The sequence below is a fragment of the Globicephala melas genome, chromosome 19, assembly GCF_963455315.2.
Source record: "Globicephala melas chromosome 19, mGloMel1.2, whole genome shotgun sequence".
In the NCBI taxonomy this organism is placed as follows: Eukaryota; Metazoa; Chordata; class Mammalia; order Artiodactyla; family Delphinidae; genus Globicephala; species Globicephala melas.
This window is the reverse complement of record NC_083332.1, coordinates 62,750,872-62,775,177: the sequence shown is the minus strand read 5'-3', so window position 1 is coordinate 62,775,177 and position 24,306 is coordinate 62,750,872. Positions and strand designations below refer to the sequence as shown.

Sequence of the window (24,306 nt, the reverse complement as noted above, 5' to 3'; positions counted from 1 at the left end):
ATGAATTGCGTATCCACAACGAAGGGGGAGAAACACCCAAGTAAATTTTAAACACCTTATTTTGACTATATGCCCTCAGACTAGAGACAAAAAAGAATCTAAACAAATATTAAACGCTTGTTAGTAGCCTTGTTTTTCACCAGCATAGGTGAGCAATGCCGAAGGTGCTTTGTGTGTACTCTAGGATTGAGCAAGTAAGTATATTATGGATAATGGAGCCGGGTGTCTCACTGTCAAGCAAGGGAATTGCAAATATGAAAAAGGGAAAGAATGACTCTTGTGTTGTTTTGAAATTGGAAGTATCAGTGCAAACTCATGGTTTTTAATATGTTTACAGACCAATAAGGAAATGGACATGCAGTACTATTTCCTACCCCAGCCATGAGCGTAACCAACAACCACATCTTGTTTCCTGAGTGCCATGCTCCACCAGAAGGTTCTGGGGCTCCTCAGAAACATGACTGGTTCCAGGGCTGGGACTGGGGAAATTACAGAATAAGCCTGGAATACCTTGCTACGCTGGAAAGGAAGCAAATGCCTAAAGAATGCCAGGAACATGTCAAAGGGACACAGGAGACAGGGGGACCAAAGCATCTCCAGGAGTAGGACAGATGACACACTACAGACACAGCATCACTTCTGTGAAAATCCCACCAAAAGTGCAAAGCCCAAATTCAATCAGAAAAACCCACACTGAAGGAAAGTCTTCAGAATAATTAGCCTGTGCTTTTCCTTTTTTTTTTTTTAATTTATTTATTTGGCCGCGTTGGGTCTTCATCGCTGCACGTGGGCTTTCTCTAGTTGTGGTGAGCGGGGGCTCCTCTTCCTTGCGGCACGCGGGCTTCTCATTGCGGTGGCTTCTCTTGTTGCAGAGCAGGGGCTCTAGGCACACAGGCTTCAGTTGTTGTGCTGCCACAGTAGCAGCAGTTGTGGCTCGCAGGCTCAGTACTTGTGGCTCGCGGGCTCTAGAGCACATGCTCAGTAGTTGTGGCGCATGGGCTTCGTTGCTCCGCAGCATGTGGGAGCTTCCCGGACCAGGGCTCAAACCCATGTCCCCTGCATTGGCAGGCAGATTCTTAACCACTGCGCCACCAGGGACGTCCCTAGCCTGTGCTTTTCAATGTCAGTGTCATGAACCCTTCCAGATTAGAAGCTAAAATGACATGGCAACTGAATGGCAAAATCTGAATACGGTTTGTTGTAGGTTTTATGGTCCCAAATCAATGTCAACTTCCTGATGTTATGACCGCACTGCAGCCGTGGAAGGCAACGTCCTTGTTTGGGAGTAACACACGAGTTACTTAGAGGCAAAGGGGCAACTTAACTGCCACATGGTTCACAAGAGCGTGGAGAAAGGATGAAGCAAATGGGGCAAGATGTTAACATTTATGGAATCCAGGAGATGGGTACCTGGGAGTGTTTCTGCAACACTTCTGTAAACCTAAATTTGTCAAAATTAAAAGGTTAAAAGGAAGTACTCTTTCATACCTGAAGGGGGTGGGTGGAGGCTGTGTCTTGTGATGCCCACGTGCAGCCTTACCTGTTTGAAGCTGGGGGTGCCAGCACCAGGCCCACGGACCCCTCACACGCCTTTCCCCCACCCTCTGCCTGTGCCCCCATCGAGCTCTCAGGTCTCCTCGGCCGTAGGGCTGCTGTCTACCAGCCTGTCTGGATGTAGCTGGATAAAGGCACCTTCTCAAGCACATTCCTGATGTTTTCTTTGAGATCTGGTCAAAACCAGGGCTCATATCTCTAGAGCAATGTACATACACAGAGGTTTGAATGTAATTTGGGAGGGCGTGCAGGGTTCTCCTGAAGTCCAAGGGCCCTGTCAGAGGGTCCAGCTTGTGAAGACGCGAGAGGCTCCCAGGAGCTGGGGCCTGCACTACTTACAGTGCGTTAACGAGACAGTCTTTCCACCGGGAGGGTTATGCAGAGAAGACATAGCTTCTACTCACTGAGCATTCTCCGTGTGCCAGGCTGTGCCCGGCGCTTCCTGGCACCCAAACAGCCCCACCAGGGATGTGTTTTAGTGTCTCTTAGAGGGGTCAGCACACTGAGGCCTGGGCACGATGCCCAGATTACAGACGACCCCGTTGGATGGGGAGGGCTGTGGGCTGTGGCTAAACCTGTGTTTGATTCATATGTCAAGCAAACCCTGCCCTGTCCGCAGTTCAGCACACACACCACGGTCTGGAGAACACAGATTTAGTGAGACAGGGGCTGCAGCCCATTACACAGCTCTCCTGGGAGGGCCTGCCCATGCTAACTGGTTCCTTGGTGGGTTCTTGCTACCACGAGCTGGACTCAGAAAGACCCACACATGATTCTGTTTAAAGAATTTGTCATCCAGAAGGGGGAGATGGGGCAGAGGTAATGGGGGTAGTTTAAAAAAAAAAAAAAAAAGAGCCAACTTTGCCCAACAAATGGCAGCTACTAACGTTTCTTATGGACACAGTGATAGTAACTGGAATAGTGTGCTGATGACACGGTAAATTCGGGGACAGCCAATATCCTTATGACAGAAATGCGATGCTGCGGTGAGACGTGTGCAGATCTGGGGTGTAGGAAGAGGGCATTTAGCCTTTAACCCCCGCTCAACCCCGAGAAGAAAGGGGTCCGGATGGGGGCCAGCCTCCCACTGTGCTCAGCACAGAAGGAAGGGATCGCCTAAAGCCACCGGACAGGGCTTCCCTGGGGTGCAGAGGGGTGAGGAGGGGGTGGCGCTGTCTTTACCCACCGCCCACGTCGGCCCACCAGCTAACTAGGCTGGCCTTTCCTTTCTGCTGGCCGAGCCTCTGCTCGGGCTTCCCAAAGGTGATGGACGCCCCGGTGGCTGTACCCCCTGCCCACCGCCCACCTGTGTGTCAATAGTCAGCACACTCCAGGGCGGGGAGGAGGGCAGAACCGCGCAGCCGTGTCCTGAGACGTCCTCCTCCCACGGGCCTTCCCCTGGACGGCAGGGTCTCCCAAGGGTCCCCGCAAACGCAGCTCCCCCACTGGATAGCTGGGGGTCAGTCCTGCATCCCGGGCTTCCTCTGCTGGAGCAAAGATTTCTGGCGCCTGACCTCAGGCCCCCAAACAGAAGGCCCCTGGTCGGAGTCTCCGAGGTCTCTGCAGGCAGGCACCGTGGTGGCAGGACGCAGCTCCTCGGCACACTGGGTCCCAGGCCTACTGTCACCAGCCCTCTCACCTAACCCTGACCTCCCCCGGGGGCACAGTCCCTGCTCCACACCTGGAAGCAGGGCAGCCTCTCTGGGTGGGACCCCCAGCCCCCCAGCTTGGAACACCAGGGTAAGCTGGGCTGGGCCAAGGCAGGAGCGGCGGCCAGTCCACCCAGCGGTGACAGCTAGGTGGCCCCTTCCTTCCACGTTGTGTAGAAAAAGCCAGTAACCCTTGGACTGGCCCGCCAGAGGAGGACCCAGAGAGAGAACCCTGGTGGGAGGCAGGGGCAGGGCCCTTGGGAGATAGTTATGAACAGCCCCAGCCAGGGACAACCAGAGGTCCCCAGAGAGACAAGGGGCTGGGGGAGGGAGCCTCCACGTAGAACCCAAACCATCCACCGCAGATAAAACTCAGGCCAAGGCTGAGTGTATGCAGCTGGCATCCTCAGTCTTGTCGGCCACTCCCCGGAAGCCCTCCAGGATTTCCAGGGTGGCCCAGGCCCAGCAGCCTTGGTCCCAAGGGCGTGGGGGGCTCTTGGCCAAGGGGAGATGAGAAGAGTCCCTCCCCCACTCCCCTCCCCTTAAAGCTCTGCAGTTCGGGGAGGGGGTGCACATCCTGGCCCACACAGCAGCCGGAAAACAGCCAGGCATGGCTGCCCCAAGTCCCGGTAAGCGCTAGGGGGTGATGGTCCTTGTGATGCCCCACGAGGCCAGTCATCCCCCAGAGCTTACCATCGTCCCCGAGGTGCTGGGGAGAGGTCCAGGGGCTGTAGCCTAGGGTCTCCAGAGCACAAGAAACACCTTGACTTCGGCAACAACTGGCAGGGCGGGCCCCAGACAGGCCCACGAGGGGTTCCGTTGCTCTAGGCGTCCACGTCTGGACCAGGCTCCTGGAAGAGTGACTGCTTCCGCAAGGTAAGGCGGGCACACCTAGGGCACGTGGTGGAATTGTCGTAGTAGCAGTCCCTGGGGGCAGGGAGACAGGGTCAGCCCGGGAAGGGGCATGGCTCCCTCCCTGCATGTAGACATCTACCACCGACTCTTCACAAGCTCCTTAAGTCAGGTCCCAGTATCCCCCCAGATGGACGGGGAAACTGAAGCAGAGTTTCTCCCAAAGGGTCAGTGCAGAGGGCTGCACCCAGGCGTGCCTGCCAGGCCTGCTGTCCTGTCCCTGTGTGCGGGCCCTTCCTAATGGCTCCACACCTATTACCTGTGGCCCTGTGACAGGGAGGGTTCTGCTCAGAGCTCAGTGACCCCCGACCTGTCCCCACTGCCGTGCAGAGCCTCCACTCAGGGCTCTGCGGAGGTGCACACGGTCCCCACGGCAGTTTAAATGTTTGAAGGGGGCGTAGCGGTATTTGACAGGACAGACACCATGCAAACTGCTAGCTCGAGGGAGCTCACAGTTTTAACAACAGCTCCTGCTATAGTCACTGCAACCGCAATCCCAGCTCTGCAGACCTATGAGGTCGGCGGTGGCTCTGAGGAACTCCAAGTGCCAGGAAAAAACCAGTGTGGACTGAAACAGCGGCGGCGGGGTCCCACCTGAGCCCAGTGTGAGAAGCTGTGTGGGCCCAGCAGGCGCGCGCCTATTGGTAACTGTGCTCAACGAATTCACACATCTTTCTTCCGAGTTCTGTGTATCATTCTTCCAAACATCCACAAGTCTTTAGGACATAAATGCTTAAGTTGTTTGAACCTGAGTACTTAATACACAAAAATGTTAGGTATTTCTTGTGGCCTAGGGAACGTTTGAAAAAAAATCACAAGAGCTAAGAAGTTTAGGAAGCCCTGGCCTCAGCTAAACCTCAGTCCCGGTGGAGGAGGGAAGCCAGCCGGATACGTGCGCACTCGCGGGGTCTGGGCTGCGCACCCCTCCCCAGCCCACGGGGGCTTCTTCCCAGCGGAACTCAGCTGAGTCTCACCATCAGGGTCTAAGTCCACATCTCAGGATCAAGGCAAAGAGATCTGAAACCCGGCGGCGAAGATCAAGCCCCAGTGTCTCCCTCCCTCCCTCTCCCCGTGTCTATCGGAGGGGGTGGGGGTCAGCGTAGGGGTCGGGGGTCAGGGTCTCAAGCACCGACCTGTGGAAGACGGCGGAGCAGTCGGCGCACACCGACGTGTGGCTGTCGAAGGGGAAGAGCACGTCACCCTCTCTGCAGAGCTCACACACAAAGCCCTTGGCCTGGCACCGCTGGCGGCGAGGCGGGATGGTCAGTGCCCGCTCCCAGGGTGGGGGGCACGTCCACCAGAGCCCCTCTCCCTCCCTCCCCACCTGGCCCGCGGGGGGGCCCACCTCGCAGTCCAGCTTGATGTGCTTGGCGAACAGCGTGTGGGTGTCCGCCAGCGAGCAGCCCAGGCGGCCCGTGCGCGCGTCCAGCAGGTCCTGCACGGAGTACATCTCGTCGCTCTCCACGAAGTGCTGCCGGTGCTGGAGCTGCGGGCCCAGCCAGCGTGACCCCGGTGGCGGGCCAGCGCCCTCGCGCTGCCCACCCCCCCCCCGGCTCGCCTGCAGCTGGGCCCCCTTCCCCACTGTATCTCATCCACACACCTCGCCACCCCCCGCCACGCTGCTTCCTACTTTTCTGCCCAACCCGAAGGGCACTGCTCTGCTCCCTGCCCCCCAGGACCCAGACACTGTCTGCCTGCAGCAGGCACCCAGTGAGTATTTGTAGAACAAATAAACAGATGAGCCTTGAAAAGTGTTTCGTGGTCAGCCCTTCCTGGGCTGGCCCGTGCCTGGTCCACTCCATGGAGACTCCCATGAAGGCTGCAGGATGAGACCCGCTCCTCTCAGCGCCCCTCACGGGGATGGAATCACAGCAGGTTTTTGTGGGTACAATGCCTGTTTGTTTACGGCAGACCTAGTGTTCCCGGGGACAGTGTGGAGACCTTCTGCTAACAGCACAACACACGCAAGGCATCAAGCCATCCCCCCACGGCCCTGGTCTGTTCCCCCCCACCCTCCCCGACAGATCCCCTCCCCCCACCCCCGGGGCAGGCGGGCTGACCTGCAGGAGCAGGCGTGCCGCCATGGCCTCCCTGCAGGTGATGAAATACGGCTTCATGAGCAAGATATCCTGGCGCAGCTTCTGTGGACGAGAGGGGCCGGTGGGCATCCCTGGTGGGGGCATGGGCTGTGCCTGGTGTGTCTGTGGGGGAGGGGCTGGCCCTGCTCTGGCTCTGTAGGAAGTCATGTCACCTTACGCTCTGGGTCAGTAGGGGACGGGAGGTACCTTCCCGTTCCCCAGCACAGCCCCGGATCTGAGCGCTCCAGCCAAGCTCAAGTTCAAGCCCCAGCTTCTCGGCCAGGCAGGACCCTGAGGTTCCTTCGTCCGCAGTCTCTCCCCCGAGCCCAGCTCCACACGTGCACACACACCTCGAGCGCATCTGAGCTTGCCTCCATCGATGGAGACTGACCAGTCTAACCCCTCCTCAGCCCGGGATCTCGGCAGCTCAGCCTGCCGTGCCTCAGCCCGCTCCCCTTCAAGCCCCACCCCTCTCAGCACTAGCCTGAGGCACCCTCACCTGCCCGTGCCCCACCCCGGCCTCCTGCTGAATGGCAAAGAGAGTGGCCCCCACCACTCTCGGGTGCGTCCAGCACCTGAGCACACAGACGTGGTTAAGTGGAGAATACACACTGGGACGCAAAGACTAGTGCGAGAAAGAGAAACAGTGCAGCGTATCTCCGTAATGTACCCCGATAGGTTGGGTTAGATAAACCGCATCACTGAAATGAACTTCACCTGCTGCTTATTTTTCTAATGTGGCTACCAGAAAAATTCAGATTGCCTCTGATCCTTGTGTTGTGTTTCATATTGTGGCTGGACAGTTGCTTTAGCGACTTTAACTTAAAGGACAGGGGCGGGGCCCAGCTAAGCAGGCGGCATCTCTCCGATCCACCACACCCCGGGGGGGCAGGGTCGCCCCACGCCCGCCCCCTCCCCAGCCTCACCCGGATCTCCACCAGCTCCTCCACATAGTTGAACAGCAGAGGGTTGATCTCCCGGAGCCGGAGCACGGGCCTCGACACCATCAGCGCCAGGTAGCGCATGCTGCCGCGGGACACCTGGGGGGGGGGGGGGGAGAGACACTTTCCGGCGCCACGCCCCCAGGCCACGCCCCCTCCCCACCCAATCCCCAGCCAGCGGGGGGCTGTACCCCAGGGCCGTGCCCCTCGCTCCACCTCGCTGCGCTCCCCACCCACCTTGCGCTCCCCACCCACCTTGCGCGGCTCGAAGTCCCAGTTGTGCACCACACGCGCTGGGATGACGGCCAGGTCGTTCCAGTGGCAGTGGCTGCAGTAGTACTGGCCGGTGTAGTCGCACTGCCGGGCCTCGCTGGGCACACCCCCTGTGGAGAGGGAAAGCATTACAAAGTCTGGGAGACCTGCGAGGTCCCTCCCCCAGCTGCGCCCACGCGGGGCCAAGGGTTCCACCTTCCACACCCGACTCATCGTCTTCTAGGCCACCCTGCTTCCCTGTTTCTCACCAGTAAAATGGGACAATAGTAGGACTCCCTCCAGGCGACTGCCAGAGGCAGTATGTTTCTGGGAAGAAGGCCCGATACACAGCCTGTGAGCGACTGCTGCGGGATTTCCCCATCGAGGTGGGTTTTCTGTGACAATGGGGCCACACATAGGAGGCTGAGTGCAGCCCAACCCCGCAGGGACTCCTAGGGGACACACGTGGCAACCTTACTCTGCCCGGGTGGGAAGTGAAAAGGCACCCAGAGCAGCCCCTTGTCGCTCCCCCAGGAAAGGAGCAGGACTCGTGCCCGGGAGTCACGCTACCCTTAGCCATCGCACGCACCCAAGTTTCTCATACAGCTGTCGGCAGGGCTCCTGGCCCAGGCAGCTCCCCTCCGCCCTGTGCCCTGCTCTCCCGGGGGTACTCACGCAGAGAGATGGGTGCCCGGCACTCAGCACAGCGGTAATCCTGGCTGTCCAGCCCTGCCTCGGGGCAGATGTTCAGCTCATACTCGGCCTGGTGGCTGACTTTGGACCGCACGCAGGGCTTGGAGATGAGGTTCAAACACTTGCTGTGACAGCGGTAATAACACCCTGGTTGGGGGCCCGACAACGTGCCTCTTAGAAGGGTGGTCACCCTGCGGCCCAGGCTGACCTTCAGCTGCCGGGACCCCCAGGGGCCTGTACTCCGATTCCCAGACCAACGCAAGAGCCTCTCCAGGCACCACTGCAGGTTCCCAAATGTCAAAGGTCCCTTCAGTCCCCACCCAAGTCTTGCCCTGAAGGTACGTGCAGACCTTTCCCCCCAACTCCATACTCAAAGGGCCAGGGGCCTACCTGCCATTCCCATCTGGGTGCCTAAAGGGCTCAAACCCAAGCTGTCTGAGTGGAATCCAGCTCTTCCTTACCAATCCCACCCCAGTCTTCCCAGCTCAGGTTTCAGTGCCTCCATCTTTCCACCTACTGAGACGTCATCCCAGTCCTTCAGCTAGGGCTGCACTTGGCCCCTTCTCATCCGAATGCCCCACCCTGGTCACAGTCCATCACTTTCCCTCCTTCAGGCCATGCTCAGCTCAGCAGCCGGAGTTAAAACCTAAGTATGTCCTGCACTCACCCGTGGCCCCAGTGCACTTACGCAAAAGGCTCTAGCCACCTCTGAGCCCACCTCTACCATGCCTCCTCCCTGACACAGTGCTTCAGCCACACTGCTCTCTGCTCCTCCTCGAAGACACTGGACACACACTGACCACAGGGCCTTTGCACAGACAGCTCCCCTGAAGAAATGTTCCTTCCTAGATATACTCCTGGTTTGCCCCCAACCTCCAAGTTTTCTATTAAATGTCACATGATGCCTTTTCATTTCACCCTAACGTAGCACCCATCCCCCTCCCCAACACATACTAGTCCCTTCCCTTATTCTTTTTCACTATATGTCTAACATACCATTTCATTTATTTATTTGATTTTTCATCCAGAACAGCACCTCCAATGGAATTTTCTGCAATGATGGAAACGTCCTGTCTGCACTGTCCAATGGGTGGCCACCAGCCTCATGTGGCTATTGTGTACTTGGAATGTGCATGGTACCACTGAGCAACTAGTTATTACCTTAATTAACTGAAATTCGAATAGCCACGCATGGCTAGTGGATGTGAGCCTGGTGAAGGCAGGTATTTGGGTCTTTCATCCCTTGCTCTACCTCCCATCCCCCCCACGCTGCAGGGCTCAGCAAATACCGAAAACACAGCAGAGAATTCCCCCTCCCCTGGGGCCTGGAGTGCCAGGCCAGCAGGAGCAGTCTGGTCTCGGCCCACCTGTGCAGGTGTACCAGGTCTGAATGAGCCCCCAGATGACGGTGTGACACTTGTCACAGGTTTGCTTCACACTCTTGCTCTTCTCCTTGTAGAATCGGTGCTCGAGAAGGACTCGGATGTTGGGCTCATCCTCACTGGGGTCCTGGGGAGGGGGCCAGGGAGGGGTCACAGGTGAGCCAGGCAGCAGCTCTTTTCCCGTCACACGAGCCCCTTGACTGCGTCTCCCAGGTAACCACGTGTAGCAGAGGTTGTGAAATTTACCCCAGTGCCACAGCCCTTCCCTTACAATAGAACACAGTGATTGGTCAGGCCGGGACCACCCAGATTACAGACTACCTTTGTACCTAGGTGGCACGTGAGCAGGGGTGAAAGGGCCTTCGCTGCCCTTCCCACACTGTTTTTGCTGGCTGGGTGCAGACCCAGAGGCAGTGGGGGGCTGTCGTGGACTTGCCAGGGACTGGCAGAGCACCGAAAAAGGAGGACCTGAGGTCTCCGATACCAACAGCTGCCGGATGGGCCCTGGGCCACCTACAACATTTCCACATGAGTAAAACTACACAACCAATTCCTTTAAGCCACTGTATTTGGGGGTGTCTTAGCTCGTGCCATAGCCTTACCTATATTCTAAAGAACACTCCACTTTCTATATTCCCAGGGACTCAGGAACCAGTGCAGGGATGCGGTGGGGCCCCAGTCAAACAGGGCACAGACTCAAGGACTACATGATGGACCCCTGTGGTGTTTGGCTTCCAGGATCCATGAGCCCTTCTGTTGTCACCTTCGGCAAACCACCCCCTGCTCTGGGTCACGTGGTTCAAGGTGGGATTAACTGACCCACTTGCTCCAGTGGGTGGACACATGACCCAGGACTGTGATTACCATCAGACTAGTAGAGACACAGGCTGCACCTGGGGTGACGGCCCATCTCTCTCCCGCCTGCCTGGGTAGCTTCAGCCAGTCGGGTGCGGAGGGTGGAACCTCAGCCGCGCTGCCCCAGAGGCGGCCCGGCCTCCGGACGTGCGTGCCCCAGCCCAGCTCCAGCTGCCTGGAGGGGGGCGGCCGGCACCCACCTTCAGCTCCTGGAGCTTCAGCCGGAGGTGGATGAGCCTGACCACGGCGTCCTTCTGCTTCTCCGAGTGCTCCGGCAGCTCCAGGATCACCTGCTTGCACTCCTGGATGGCCTGCCGCAGCTGCTGGATGTCAGAGGCCAGGAACAGGCCCTGCTCGGGTGGAGGCGGGAGGTGGCGGGTTTGGGGACAGTGACGGTCAGATGCCCCCTGCGTGCTCTCCTTTTTGGCCAGGCCCAGCCTCATAGGCAGTTGGGCCCAGAGAAGACCTCCCTGGTCCTGCTCACCCAGGTGGCCCAGGTGGCCGAGGACCTGCTCAAGGCCCGGGAACCCGGGCAGCAGAGGCAGGAGCCGCACCACACCACCTGCCCCTCTCTGGACCTGTCCACCCACGGGCCTCTGGAGACCTAATTCAGGATGTTTTTCGAAACACAACTTCCCTCTTTTAGAAATCCAATCGCTTTTCTGGCTATGCTATTTCGCTTACTTCTACAGAACTTCCTCTTGGAGGAAAGCCGGGAAATGACACTCGTCTGTCGACAAGGAGAGGAAGTGGCCTCTGGTTCGGTCACCAAGCTCACAGACACCCCGGGCACCTACCCGCCCCTGGCCCCAGCACCTCACAGGTGGACCGGGGGCGGGGCCCAACAAAGCCCCTAGACTCAGGGGCAGGGAGACAGGCCGGGGCTCAGAGCTGGGGCTGATCCTGCCCCAGGAAAGCAGTGTCACTGCCCTCAGGAGCCGTGCTCCTCCCCGCAGTACACTGAGCCTCCGGGCAAAGAGGAGGGGACACCTCTCTTGGAAACCAGTGTGTGGCCCATAGGAGGGGCTCAGAAATGTTCTAATAAAGATGCAAAGCACATAAATGTAATAGGTATCTGCAGCAGCAAAGCGCAAAGCTTAAAGGCCACATGAACAACAAAAATGAACAGCAGACGAGAACTGGGGTCTCCAGGTGAATTTTTTAAGAATCATATTTGAATGTTACTATAACGTTTCTCTCAAAAGTTGGAGATAGTTTGCATAAAACGGGAAGATTTTCAAACTTTAAAAAAAATTATTATAGCCCTTTTATTAGAAAACAAACAAACAAAAGAAACAGCAAGATTTCCATGGAACAAAATATAGCACAGACAAGAGTGGCCCTGCCTAGCTGAGTGGGCAGCGGGTGTGGGCAGGGGGCTTCCCCTCTCCCGTCCTCTCCCTCACCCTACAGCATGACTATAGGATTCCCTGGGACCCCAGGTGGAATTAACTCTCACATTTGCTTCACAGGACCCGGGAGGGGAGGGAACGGCGCTCAGAACAGCAGCCCAGGCTCCCAACCCCAGGTCCAGCCCATCCCCACAGGACCGCAAACACGTTTTGGGGGTGGGAGCCAGGTGTCACGTGGGCCTCAGATTCCAGGCCCAGGAGCCCCTGCTGAGGTGGACATGGCCGGCTCCTCGCGCTTTGGGGGCTCACCTTGTCCCCCTCCCCGCCCGCAGACCCTGAACCTTACCACAGGGCGGGCGAAGTGGTCCTCGGACAGGCCTAGGTCCATCACGCGCTCAGAACAGCGGAACTCTGGCTCTCCCGGGGGCAGCTCGGGCAGGGCCTCTGGGAAGGGCGGCAGAGAGACGAGTCAGCCTGCCACCCCAGGAGGAAGCCGTGGAGCCCATGGGAGACGAGGGAAGCAGGGCCCTGCCCTGGCATCGGCCCTGTTTGCACTTGCAAAGGAAACCGAATCCTTGTGCAGACGGGAGAGTGCCGTGCAAAAACAGTAAATACTACAGAAACATGCCGATTTCTAAGGCCCACGCCTCGTGAGTACATCTGCGGGCTCAAGAAGGGCCGCCGAAGCACTACACACCAGAACACGTGAAACCTCGTGTGGACACCGGCCACCTCTGCACACACACACCCCCGGGGCCCCCGGCACCCCGTTGGCTCCATCCACAGTCTCGGGGCTCACATCCTGCTGACCTCTCACCCTCCAGATCTTGGCGCTGAGTTCACGCCCCAAGCGTTCTCCAAGTGAGCACGTGCTGTGCGCTGGGCCCTGGGACACAGCAGTGACAAGACAGGCACACATCCCTGCCCTGGGGAGTGTTCATTCCCCAGGGGATGCAACAGGTGGAAAGCGGGTTGTGCTGCAGAGAAGAGGGGGGTCCCCGCGTGTCCACGGGAGGAACCCTGTAGAGGCGGGGCCGGTGTGACGGGGTCAGACCACCCGCACAGCAGCCCCCAGCACCCACCTTCAGAAGCGACCTGCAGGGCCTCCTTGCCAGGCCCCTGTTCATGCTGCCAGGGCCCGAGCTGCTTGTTGAAAGGATTGAGGTGGACCTGCCGGAACCGGGCGAGCTTCTCGTCATATTCCATAGCACCCCACCTGTGGGCGGGCAGGCCGGGCGGGGCAGAGGTGGGCGTCCGGCTCCCGGGATCGCTGCGGTCCCCTCCCCTTTCTGAGTGCCTGGAGCTTTGCAGGGGAGGCCTGGCCCCTCTCCCTTCCCCAGCAGGGTCCGGGCCAAACATCCCCACACCACAGCCACCCCCTTCAGACCCTCCCCAAACCAGCCGAGCCCCCTCACCCCGGCGCCCACTGCTGGAGCCCCCTCACAAAGAGCAGTGATGTCCGAGCCGCTGATGGCGCAGGCAGGGCCAGAAGGGCGTGCCCAGTCAGACCTCCAGCACGGGCCCCTTTGATCCCGCCTGCCGCACTTGCCCTGGTAGAGCCACGCCCTCCCTGTCCACCGAGGCGCCAAAGCTGTGCGGCTCCCAGGATCACACCTGCCGGGACTCAGTTCCTCCCTTCTGGCCCTGGGCCCAAGGTGCTCCTTTCCAGTCAGAGCACGCAGAACCCGCCCTCCCCGCCCCCCCCCCCCCCACCCAGCAGAAGGGTCAGTGCTGATGCCAGGGCTCAGGCCTGCTCTGCCACCTGCAGTGTGGCCTTGGCAGGACCCACCTCCCGGTGCCCCAAGGGGAGGGCCCACGAACGCTGTGTAGTCACCGTGTGGCCCAGGCTGGCGCTGCACTGATGCCCCATGTGGCCAGAGCCCACGCCCAGCCCCACACCTCGGGACCCAAGGAAACAGACAGGAAGCGCCTGGTCCACAGCCTGGCACTGCTCTCCCCTGCGCAGAGCTCAGCAAGCCGCGAACACGCAGGGCTGGTGCTCCTGAGACAGAGGAAGGGACTTCGGTGGGGTTTGCCTCCCAGGGCCCCCCACTTAACTAGCGGGTCCACATCCCTTAGCCTCTCTCTGCTTCAGGGCCAAATGAGTTCACAGAAGGTTGGACAGATGTTTGTTAAAACTTTGTAGTAAGGGCATGGATGTTGGTTATGCTTTCCTTATACCTGGTTACCGTCTGAAATAATTTGTTATTATACAAGGCAATCCTCTGACTCCTATCTGCCCTCCACCCCATGAAAGGAGAACTGAGCCAGAGTGCATGGCCCAGGGCCACCCCACCCTGCCCGCTGCTGCCCTGCACCTGGGCAGGGGCTCTCACACAGCCCCGGGACCTCGCCTGCCTCTCTGGTCTCTGTGGTGGGATGTGGGGAAGTTCCAGCCTGGTAGAACGTGGCACCCATTGACTAGCTGCCCCTAGGTCAAAACAGGGCAGGACACAGACGCCATGGGCCCAAGTCACAGTCTCCCTTATGACCTGATGTCTCTGGGCAGCTCACACAGGGTGGTCACCTCCCAAGATGGCAAGCTTGGGCCACAGTGCCCTAGGAAGCCCCCAGAGCAGGGGAGACCCAGTTGTCACAAACAAGTGAGATCCACATTCACTAACCCCTTCTTCCGGAGTGATGAGGAAGCCCTGAGCTGCTCACCGCCAGGCTTCATTCACGTGAGACAGAAAGAAACTTCTGTTTAAACTACTGTTACTGGGAGGAGTTCTGTCTCTTGTAGCCAACACAGATCCTGACTGATCACCCTAACAGCCCTGTGGTCAGCAGACAAATTGGCCCTATTCAAATCCCAGCTGTCAGCTCCAGCTGTGTGACCTTGGGCAAATGCCTGAGGCTTTCTGTGCTTTTGAGTTCTCATGTTTCAAGTGGGGATGATAACAGTACCCACTGTGTAGAGTTAAAGATTAAATTAGTCAATACAAAGTTCTGACTACCTTGGCCAGAAATAAACACCAGCTGCAACTTATCGTTATCGCTGTTACTATTAAGAATCAGACAGGCCTGATGTAATGCTGCCTTCCCCAGCGAAGAGCATTTTCTTGCCCATAAATAAGGGAGCATGCCTGCCTCCTGGGGCGGGGTGGGAGGGGGGTGAGGATTAAGCACTTGTGCGTGACAGTTAAGCCTGTAACCCGCAGCCGCTGCAGAGCAAACTGTCTGTGACATCACTTGCTGATCAGCCCACCCCCAAGAGACTGGAGGATCAGGAGCCACGCCCGGGGTCTCGCCCCAGAAACCTCCCAGCGTTTTCAAAGATGGCCAGAGGCGGGCTTCCCTGGTGGCGCAGTGGTTGGGAGTCCGCCTGCCGATGCGGGGGGCGCGGGTTCATGCCCCGGTCTGGGGGGATCGCGCGTGCCGCGGAGCGGCTGGGCCCATGAGCCACGGCCTCTGGGCCTGCGCGTCCGGAGCCTGTGCTCCGCAAAGGGAGAGGTCACGCCGGTGGGAGGCCCACGTACCACACACACACAAAAAAAAGATACATGCATCCCTATGTTCACAGCGGCACTGTGCACGGTAGCCAACACACGGAAACAACCTAAATGCCCACTGACAGACGAATGGATAAAGAAGATGTGGTACATATATGTAATGGAATATTACTCAGCCATAAAAAGGAGTGAAATTGGGTCATTTGTAGAGATGTGGATGGACCTAGAGTCTGTCATACAGAGCGAAGTAAGCCAGAAAGAGAAAAACAAATATCGTATATTAACGCATGTATGTGGAATCTAGAAAAATGGCACAGATGAACCTAGTTGCAGGGCAGGAATAGAGATGCAGACATACAGAATGGATGTGTGGACACGGGGAGGAGAAGGGAATGGTAGGATGAATTGGGAGATTAGGTTTGACATAAACACACTACCGTGTGTAAAACAGATAGCTAGTGGGAATCTGCAGTACAGCACAGGGAGCTCAGTTCGGTGCTCTGTGATGACCTAGATGGGTGGGATGCGGGGGGGAGGTGGAACGGAGGTCCGAGAGGGAGGGGATATAGGTATACATATAGCTGATTCACATCATTGTACAGCAGAAACTAGCACAACATTGTAAAGCAATTTTACTCCAATTAAAAAGTCTGAAAGTGGAGACTCCCTCCCTCAGGAGGTATTTCCTGTACTCCCTTCACCTCACCTCTCTGGTTTCTGGCATCCCACCCAACCCCACCCTTTCTCTCTTTACCTGTGCAGCCTGGATGCTGTGGCTCAACCAGTGTATAACCCTGTCCTGTCCCCAGGGAACTGCAAAAGTATTTTTTTTCACCCATCTATTGGACCACAGGGTGATAGTTTACTGTTTTAGACTCAAACGGAATTTGTCCAGTGAGGCCTGAGCATGGGAAACACAGCACTTAACAAGAGGATGTGATGACATGGGTGTGTGTTGTAAACACTGCTGTGTCTTTATTAATGTACTTTAATTTCCTACTTCGTCCTTTATTGCTTAAAGAGTGTATGTGAGAAATGAAATCAGTAAGAACTGGAAATGAAGAAATCACTTTTAAATCTCAAAAAAAAAAAGAATGAAATAATGCCATTTGTAGCAACATGGATGGACCTAGAGATTATCATACTAAGTGAAATAAGTCAGAAAGAGAAAGACAAATACCATATGATATCACTTATATGTGGAATCTAAAATATGACACAAATGAACTTATCTATGAAACAGAAACAGACTCACATAGAGAACAGACTTGTGGTTGCCAAGGGGGAAGGAGTAGGGGGTTGGATCGGGCGTTTGGGGTTAGCAGATGCAAACTATTATATATAGAATGGATAAACAACAAGGTCCTACTGTATAGCACAGGGAACTAGATTCCACATCCTGTAATAAACCATAATGGAAAAGAATATGAAGAAGAATATATCTATCTATATCTATATATTTAACTGAATCACCTTGCTGTACACCAGAAACTAAAAGAACGTTGTAAATCAACTGTACTTCAATTTAAAAAATAAATAAATAAAAAGCACAGGTTCTCAGGCCCTACCTAGAAAAATAAATAAATAAAATAAAATATGGCCGGAGGAGCTCAAAGGCAGGAACACCTCCACTCTTCCCAGCAGCCCTCCTTGGGCTACAGGCTCTCCTGGAAAAAGCATCTCTCATTAACCCCCTTATGGGCAGTGCCAGTCTCAAGCCTGGCAGAGAGGCTGCAGGTGAGTGAATGAGTGGGGTCACCTGACTTCTCTCAGCCCCAGTTTCTCTCCGGCCAAGCTGGAGAATCGTATTTGCGGGTGTGGGAGGGGAGCTGCTGAGGGCAGAGAGATGATGTCCCGACACAGGGGCCTAGCAGATGTAGTGCGCGGCAGCTGACTTTGAGGAAAGTGACAGCAACCCTCACCACCCCACCAGGTTCACCCCCCAGAGAGCTCTGCACCCGGAATTCAGGCTTGGCCTCAGAGAGGAGCACGCAGGAAGGTGGGCACTGAGACGCATGCAGGAAACCCGCTACTGCACTGTCTACCCTCTTCCAGAGACCTCCTCTCACGGGGGCTGCGGACTCCACGTCTTTGCAATGAAAGGAAAGCTCAGAACAAAGCCCAAGACGTCTCAGGGCCCCGAGGAACATGGGGCTGAGGCTCAGATGTGCCCGAAACAGCCTCTCCTGTTCTTGGAGAGGCACGGCCACCAAGAGGACCTGTTATCACCCCGGCTGCCACCAGAGGCCCCTGGACTTCTCCCCGGAGGGGGCAGGGCCGAAGGTACGTCCTAACTGCTCACACCTGGAAGGAGGCCTGCCAGGACCCCGCAGGGGCACAGTTACTGTCCCTTGAAGGACTGTCTGCGGCAGAAGCTTAGCGGCAGCCACCCCGGCGTCTGGGAGACGCCGCCCCCAAACGGGCCTCTCCCACCTTCACCCACAACAACAACAACAACAGACACTCTGGGGACCCTCGCTAACTGGCTCCGCACAGGGGCAGGTCTCCTCCACCACGCCCGCCCGTTTCATAGATGAGGAAACTGAGGCTCAGAGTGGTCCAGCCCCAGCGCAGGGCGGCACAGCCACGGCGACCCCTCGGGCCTCACGGATCCTACAGAGTGTCGACAGCCGGAAGCAGTGACAGTGTCATCTGCCGGGGGACGCCTTCCCCGCTGAACCCTGCTCGGGTGGGTGGCGCGGCCGAGGTCTCCAAACCCCTCTGGCCCCAGGTGAGGACCCGCGGGTCTGAATCCTGCTCTGCGCCCGGGCCGGGGCCTCGGGCGGGTCCCTCGCCCCCTGCGCCGCGGGGTCCGCGTCGGGAGAGGGGGCTCTCCGAGCTCCGGGCCGCGGCGGCCCGAGCGTCCCCGTCTCCTCCACACAGACCCCCGCCCGCGCCCGCTCCGCCGCTCACCTGACCGCCGCAGCCCTCGCTACATTGTGTGCGGCCGGCCGGCCTCGTTACATCGTATCCACCGCCGCCCTCGACACACTGTATCCGCCCCGCCCGCTGCTGCCTCCTGCGGCCCGGAGGCTCACAGCACAGGCGGAGTCTGCGCGTCCCGCCCCCGGCCCGGAGGCCTCCACCTCCCGCTCCAGGAAATGGGCGACACTTCATCCCAGCTCCTCAAGGTGGTGTGAAATAAAATTCATGTTTTATGGCAAGACAAGAAAATTTTAAACATAAAAAATTTCTCTGCCCTTTGGCCTGCTCTCGGCCCGCTGTGCATCTGTATCTGCATTTATGCATCGATCAAACCTCCCCATCGGCAGAAACGCCTGCCCAACCACAGAGAGCAGCATTCTCTTGGCATCCAGGACAGCTGCTTAAAAGATAGGGTTCCGGGATTTCCGTGGTGGTCCAGTGGGTAAGACTCTGTGCTCCCAGTGCAGGGGGCTCCCGTTCCATCCGTGGTCAGGGAACTAGATCCCACATGCCTCAACTAAGAGTCCTCATGCCACAACAAAGACCCGGCACAGCCTAAATAAATAAATAAATAATTTAAAATCTTTTTTTTTTTAAAGATGTTGGGGGTAGGAGTTAATTAATTAATTAATTAATTTTTGCTGTGTTGGGTCTTCGTTTCTGTGCAAGGGCTCATCTCTAGTTGTGGCAAGCGGGGACCACTCTTCATCGCAGTGTGTGGGCCTCTCACTATCGCGGCCTCTCTTGTTGCGGAGCACAGGCTCCAGACGCGCGGGCTCAGTAGTTGTGGCTCACTGGCCTAGTTGCTCCACGGCATGTGGGATCCTCCCAAACCAGGGATCAAACCCGTGTCCTCTGCATTGGCAGGCAGATTCTCAACCGCTGCGCCACCAGGGAAGCCCTAAAATCTATTTTTTAAAAAAGATAAGGTTCCTTCCTGATCTTGTAAGGGGCCAGGATGAGCTTAGATCTAGATTGTTTAAACTGTCAATAATATGTCATTTGATGTCCAGCCCTCTGTCTCAAAAAACCTGTATAACTGTGACTTGACTTCTAATGGCAGAACAGTCCTTGAAGCTTTACTGAGATGGTGTTCCTGGGTTATAATCCTCAAATTTGGCTCGAATAAAATTTTCCATTTCTTCCTTAGATCAACTGATTGATTTTTCGTCGACAATGGTATAGGCAGGGGACAGCATTGCCTAGATTTTCCGTAATCACAAAAGTCCTGGTTTAAGTCAAAACCAAACACTCTTTTAAACGTTGGTATTTAATTTTCTTTTTTTTTTTTTGGTAATTTATTTATTTTTGGCTGCGTTGGGTCTTCGTTGCTGCGCGCGGTCTTTTCTCTAGTTGCAGCGAGTGGGGGCTACTCTTCGTTGCAGTGCATGGGCTTCTCATTGCGGTGGCTTCTCTTTCTGTGGAGCACGGGCTCTAGGCATGCGGGCTTCAGTAGTTGTGGCACGTGGGCTCAGTAGTTGTGGCTCGCGGGCTCTAGAGCGCAGGCTCAGTAGTTGCGGCACATGGGCTTAGTTGCTCCATGGCATGTGGGATCTTCCCAGACCAGGGCTCGATCCCATGTCCCCTGCATTGGCAGGTGGATTCTTAACCACTGCGCCACCAGGGAAGTCCCCTAATTTTCTTTGAAACCCCAGTGGTTGAGGGGGAAAAAAGGAAGAGGGAATCACTGCAAGCAGCAGATGGTTGTACTTCCTTCCACCCATGTTCACAACTGGTGAGAGAGGGAAGCACTGCAATTCTACCCCATTTCACAGAGGATGAAACTGAGGCACAGTGAGACTAGGGGCTGCTCAGTGGAGATGGGGGCGGGAGCTGGAGAAGTCTGTGTCTGTGGGAACCAGTATAATTGCTGCTCTCCAGGGGCGCCTGCTGGGTTTCTCTCCATGACTCGTGTCACTGCCTGATGTCCTCTGTCTTGTACATTTTCACTTGATTTTTGTCTCCACCCCACCTCCACCCCCTGCCCCGCACCAGACACTAAATAAAGGCTGTAGACAAGGTTTTTTTTTTTTTTTGCTTTCTTCACTCTTTGGGGCCTAGAACAGTACCTAGACACATAGGTACTTACTTACAGGGACTGAGGAAGGGCCAGTCCTGAGTGAGACTGGCCCTGAGAGGAAGAATGTTCCACCTGGCAAGGGGCCCACTCCCCCTGGGACAGAGCGGGGAGAAGACAGACACGGCCCCAGAACTCAAGGAGCCGGACAGACAATAAGCAAAGATGCAAATCAGTAAGAGATGTGAAGCACAGGAAGAAAATACACAGGATGACAAGGTGGCAAGCAAGGTCTGGGAGGAGGACGTCGTGCTCCAGACCCACAGGGTAAGAAGGAGAGAACCGCAGGACAGCTGGGAAACAGCGCTCAGGAGCTGCACCTGCGAGGGCCCCCAGGCGCCACAAGAGGCTGTGTGCCAGCGCAACAGAGAGCAGGCTCCTGTGGCCAGAGTCTGGTGAACGGCGAAGGGCGAGGAGGGGAACGGGAGAGGCGAGGGGCTGCGGGTCCTTGTAAACACACTGCCTTTGATTTGCGGTGAGATGACAGCTGTTGGAAGTTTCTTTTTTCTTAACAGCTTTATGCAGGTGTGATTGACATACGACAAGCTTCATGTTCAAGTGCACCATCTGATCAGTTTTGACAATTGCATACACCTGAGAAACTATGACGCTGACTAAGATGGTAACCCTATCCTTCCTCTTCCTGAAAGGCTTCCTCCTGCCCCCTTGCCACCCCCCCACCCTGTCCCCACCTCTGTCCCCAGGCAGCCACTGATCTGGGACATGCTGGCTCGATTCTAGTGTTAGCACCACCACGTTCATCTTTGTTCTCTGGTTTTCCTCTGACAATCATGCCGTTGTATTCCCCAGGGCTGCTGGAAGGAATGTTAGGTGTATGACAGGTGCTGGAAAGTGGAGGAATCCCGGGGAGACTCTCAGCTGACCTTATAAATGGTTCCTGCTGGATGAGAATACAGTCCTCCTCTGAAACCCTCAGAGAAGAAGATAGAAAAGCATACGGAAGCACCCACACCAGTGTCCCACGCGTATTAATACTTGAACTCTGCAGTTCCCCAGGAAACGGGATCCTGCTCAGCTTCGCAGTCCTGGTCTGCGGTGGGTGTCGTCACACCAGCCCACGGTGACTTCATTCCCTCCAGTTCTGCCTCGCTCCACCCTTCCTGCACAGCCCCGGTGCCCTGGCCCATCCTCTCCTGGGGAGGGCCCCACACCCCACGCCTGTGCTGGCAGCAGCCCCTGCGCGTGGTGGCCTCGGCATGCGGAGCCGTATTGCACTCGTATGTGCACCCACTCATTTATTATTCTCTAAGCAAGTCGCTTTCAAAGAATTTTAAGACCCTAAGTCTTTTCTTTCAATTGAATCTATACGGAGTTCCGACTCCTAAAATATGAGTGGACGTGTTCTTCGCAGCTGGGGAAGGTGCCCTAGAGAGGGGAAGTGCCCTGCCACATGGAGAGGGGCAGAGTTGACGGTCATCTCCATTCCACACTCACTGCCCCCCTTCTCAAGCTGTCGTTGTCCCCCAGGGGTGGTGGGATCCATGATGACTCGGCTCCGGCATCCTCCGTGCAAATTGTGTCCCTGTCCCTGGAGGCTGGGGTCTTGGGCAGCTTTGCCTGTCTCCAGGCCTCGGCCTCTTCCCCTGAAACATCCGCCTCACAAGTGTGCCGGGACGTGTGACCTAGTGGATGAAGAGCTCAGGACTGCCTGGCCCCCAGAACAGGCCCAGCTGTGGGGCTGCCGGGGACCCCAGTCTCAGATTTCCAGATTTTGTAACTGAGGAATAATTGCTTAGTATAAACATGTCCCCAAGTGGAATGTTATTTGTTCTTCATCTGAAATTCCAGTGTAACTGGGCGTCCTGTATTTGCTCTGGCAGCCCTGTCCCTGGGGGTGAGGCCATCTCCTGGCCCCTGAGCAGCCCTGCATGCCAGGCTGAGGGTGCAGGGCCAGGGCCGGGAGTGTGCCCAGGTCTGGATGCCCCTGGCCCATCACCCAGGCTGAAGGCAAAACAGCCCGTGAGGTAGGCGGCCCCAAAGGCCATCCAACAGTGGCGTCAACACTGGACGGCACTGGGCCCATCAGAGCCCTTCGGGGAGGTTCAGGTGAGACTGAGTAACCCCTGAGCGGGCTTCTCCTGCCCCCTCCTGTCCAGGCATCCCTGCAAATAATCTCGCCTCACCAATAATAACAGGCATGTAAGAGCTAACACTTAGGGCTTTTGTTATGGGCCATGTGCTGTTCCAGCCACTTTCCATGTGTGTTCCTGTTTCCAGGTGCACAGCGAACCGCTCTGAAATGCGCTGACATAAAGCACAGCCATTCACCTCGCTCAGGGACGCCGTGGGTCAGGACTTCACGCAGAGCCCAGGGCTGGCTTGCCTCTGCTCCACAATGTCTGCAAGGAGTGAGGCTAGGACTGAGGAAAACAGGAGAGAACTAAATGGCCCCTCATAAGAAAGGGAGCCGGGGCTTCCCTGTTGGCGCAGTGGTTGAGAGTCCGCCTGCCGATGCAGGGGACACGGGTTCATGCCCCGGTCTGGGAAGATCCCACATGCCACGGAGCGGCTGGGCCCGTGAGCCATGGCCGCTGAGCCTGCGCATCCAGAGCCCGTGCTCTGCAAAGGGAGAGGCCACGACAGTGAGAGGCCTGCAAACCGCAAAAAAAAAAAAAAAGAAAGGGAGCCAGAGGCTCAAGGGATGGGGCGGAGGGACCCGGCAGGAGGAGAGGAGGGAGGGCTGGAGGAAGGAGGCGCCAAGCCCCTCCCTCAGGAGAGGAACCCCGGGGAGCAACAGAGGCGTCCTAGGCCATCGTGAGTGCTAGAGCGAGGCTGCAGTCTAGGCAGAGAAGGCAGGGCGGCCCAAGGAGGCCAGCTTCATCTAAGTGGCCCGAGCCAGGACGAAGTTCTCACAGGTGCAGATGCTCAGGAGGGAGGTGGGTCTGTGGCCGCTTGAAGCAAAGTGGAGAGAGACACAGCCTGGGCTGGACCCCCGCTGTGCCCCCTGCCAACGGGCCCTCACGTCTCTGAGCCTCGTTTCTGGCCTGGAAACCTGGTGGCCTCACTGTAAGGGTTAGACAAGGGACAGCTTTCCACCCCTCAGGAGAGAGCCCGGAAGACCGTGGACACCCCTCCCCCACAGTGCATGGAGGCCGCAGCCCCGTGAGGCTGCCGTGGACGTGGAGTCGGGGCCTCCACCACCCAGAGAGGAGGACCCAGCGCAAGGCTCAGACCCTCACACACAAACAGTCACACTCACTGTAAACCTGGCCGCCTTGCATGTGAGGTGGGCGAGCACAGCTCTTCAGGGTCAGCCGCACGACGGGCTTAGAGCTAGACTGGCCCGGAGCAGGTACCTGGAAGCATCCGCTCCTGCCAGAGCCCTGGATGCCAGCCCTCTCGGGACTTCCATTCCCTGGTCCAGATCAGCCCCTTCGGCCTCTCTCTGCCCGGGTATCCACACAGAAGGGTGGGATGCAGGGGTGTCCCGGGGGAGCTGGCCTTGATGAGACCCTGGCTTCGAGGGGTGGGGTGTGGGGAGGCCGAGGGCAGAGGGTCTGGGCCCGTCCAGCTCTGCACGGGCTCACCTGGGCCCCGGACAGGCAGCGCCTCTGGGATTCCACTTCTCTCCCTATACGAGGAGGGGGCGGCCAGGTTTCCCCTTCCAGCGGGACCCTGGGCGCCCTGCGGCCACAGGAAACGACCGCCAGGGGGCGCGTGGGCCAGAACTTCGCTTCCGACCCGGCTGCGCGGGGTGCTGTGCCCACAACTCGCTGACCAGACCCGCCCTTCCCCAGGGCTCAAGCCCCCACCCTCCAGCACACTACATTTTCCGGGGGAGTCCTCAAGGTCCCCCCTTCCTGACTCCCCTTTGGGTCTCGGCTGCCTGCCTCTAACGTCTAGCGCCCGGATAAGCCAGAGGAAAACTCTGCGGCACGAGTCACCCTGGAGGGGACTGGGGCTTGTGCCGGGTCGCCTGAGAGCACGCCTGGGCCTCCTGCAGCCATGGCCACCTTCTCCAGCACCACTGCCAGGAGCTCCCCTGCCAGGGGCTGCACCTTGGGACAGCTGCAGGTTCCAAGCACAGGCCCACGTCAGCCCCCACTGGGAGACGATGATGCTCTGTCCTGCCCCCGCCACCGGGCCTCCCTGTCTGCCCCTCCTAACCCCTCTGGCCCCAACTTTCCAGAATAAGAAGAACTCTCCAGCACCAGACACGGGTA

General features: G+C 57.3%; 1 protein-coding gene across 4 annotated transcripts; it reads right to left on the bottom strand.

The window, feature by feature from the left end:
* Positions 1–727: 727 nt before the first annotated feature.
* Positions 728–18,149, bottom strand: DEF8 (differentially expressed in FDCP 8 homolog). 4 transcript variants are annotated; one of them, XM_030849381.2, is made up of 12 exons: positions 18,034–18,149; positions 12,751–12,884; positions 12,015–12,112; positions 10,517–10,666; positions 9,447–9,588; positions 8,062–8,226; positions 7,390–7,517; positions 7,120–7,233; positions 6,176–6,256; positions 5,461–5,601; positions 5,249–5,358; positions 728–4,130 (listed from the first exon to the last, which is right to left on the bottom strand). In XM_030849381.2, exons 2-12 carry the CDS (start codon positions 12,872–12,874, stop codon positions 4,028–4,030), a joined length of 1,356 nt encoding a protein of 451 aa, XP_030705241.2. In that variant the 5' UTR covers positions 12,875–12,884; positions 18,034–18,149; the 3' UTR covers positions 728–4,027. The 4 variants fall into 4 exon arrangements, with proteins under 4 accessions (XP_030705241.2, XP_060144677.1, XP_060144676.1 ...); XM_060288694.1 differs by having other exon boundaries at positions 5,249–5,290; XM_060288693.1 differs by having other exon boundaries at positions 5,461–5,550.
* Positions 18,150–24,306: the final 6,157 nt, after the last annotated feature.

What these genes read in the sequence shown, in the direction of transcription:
- DEF8 (XM_030849381.2), bottom strand. Translation starts at nt 12,874, where the DNA reads ATGGAATATGACGAGAAGCTCGCCCGGTTCCGGCAGGTCCACCTCAAT. An exon ending in CCTGCAGGTCGCTTCTGAAG is followed by an intron (nt 12,113 to 12,750) that starts GTGGGTGCTGGG and finishes CGCCCTTCCCAG; the next exon opens with AGGCCCTGCCCGAGCTGCCC. An exon ending in AGGAGCTGGTGGAGATCCGG is followed by an intron (nt 6,257 to 7,119) that starts GTGAGGCTGGGG and finishes TCTCGTCCACAG; the next exon opens with AAGCTGCGCCAGGATATCTT.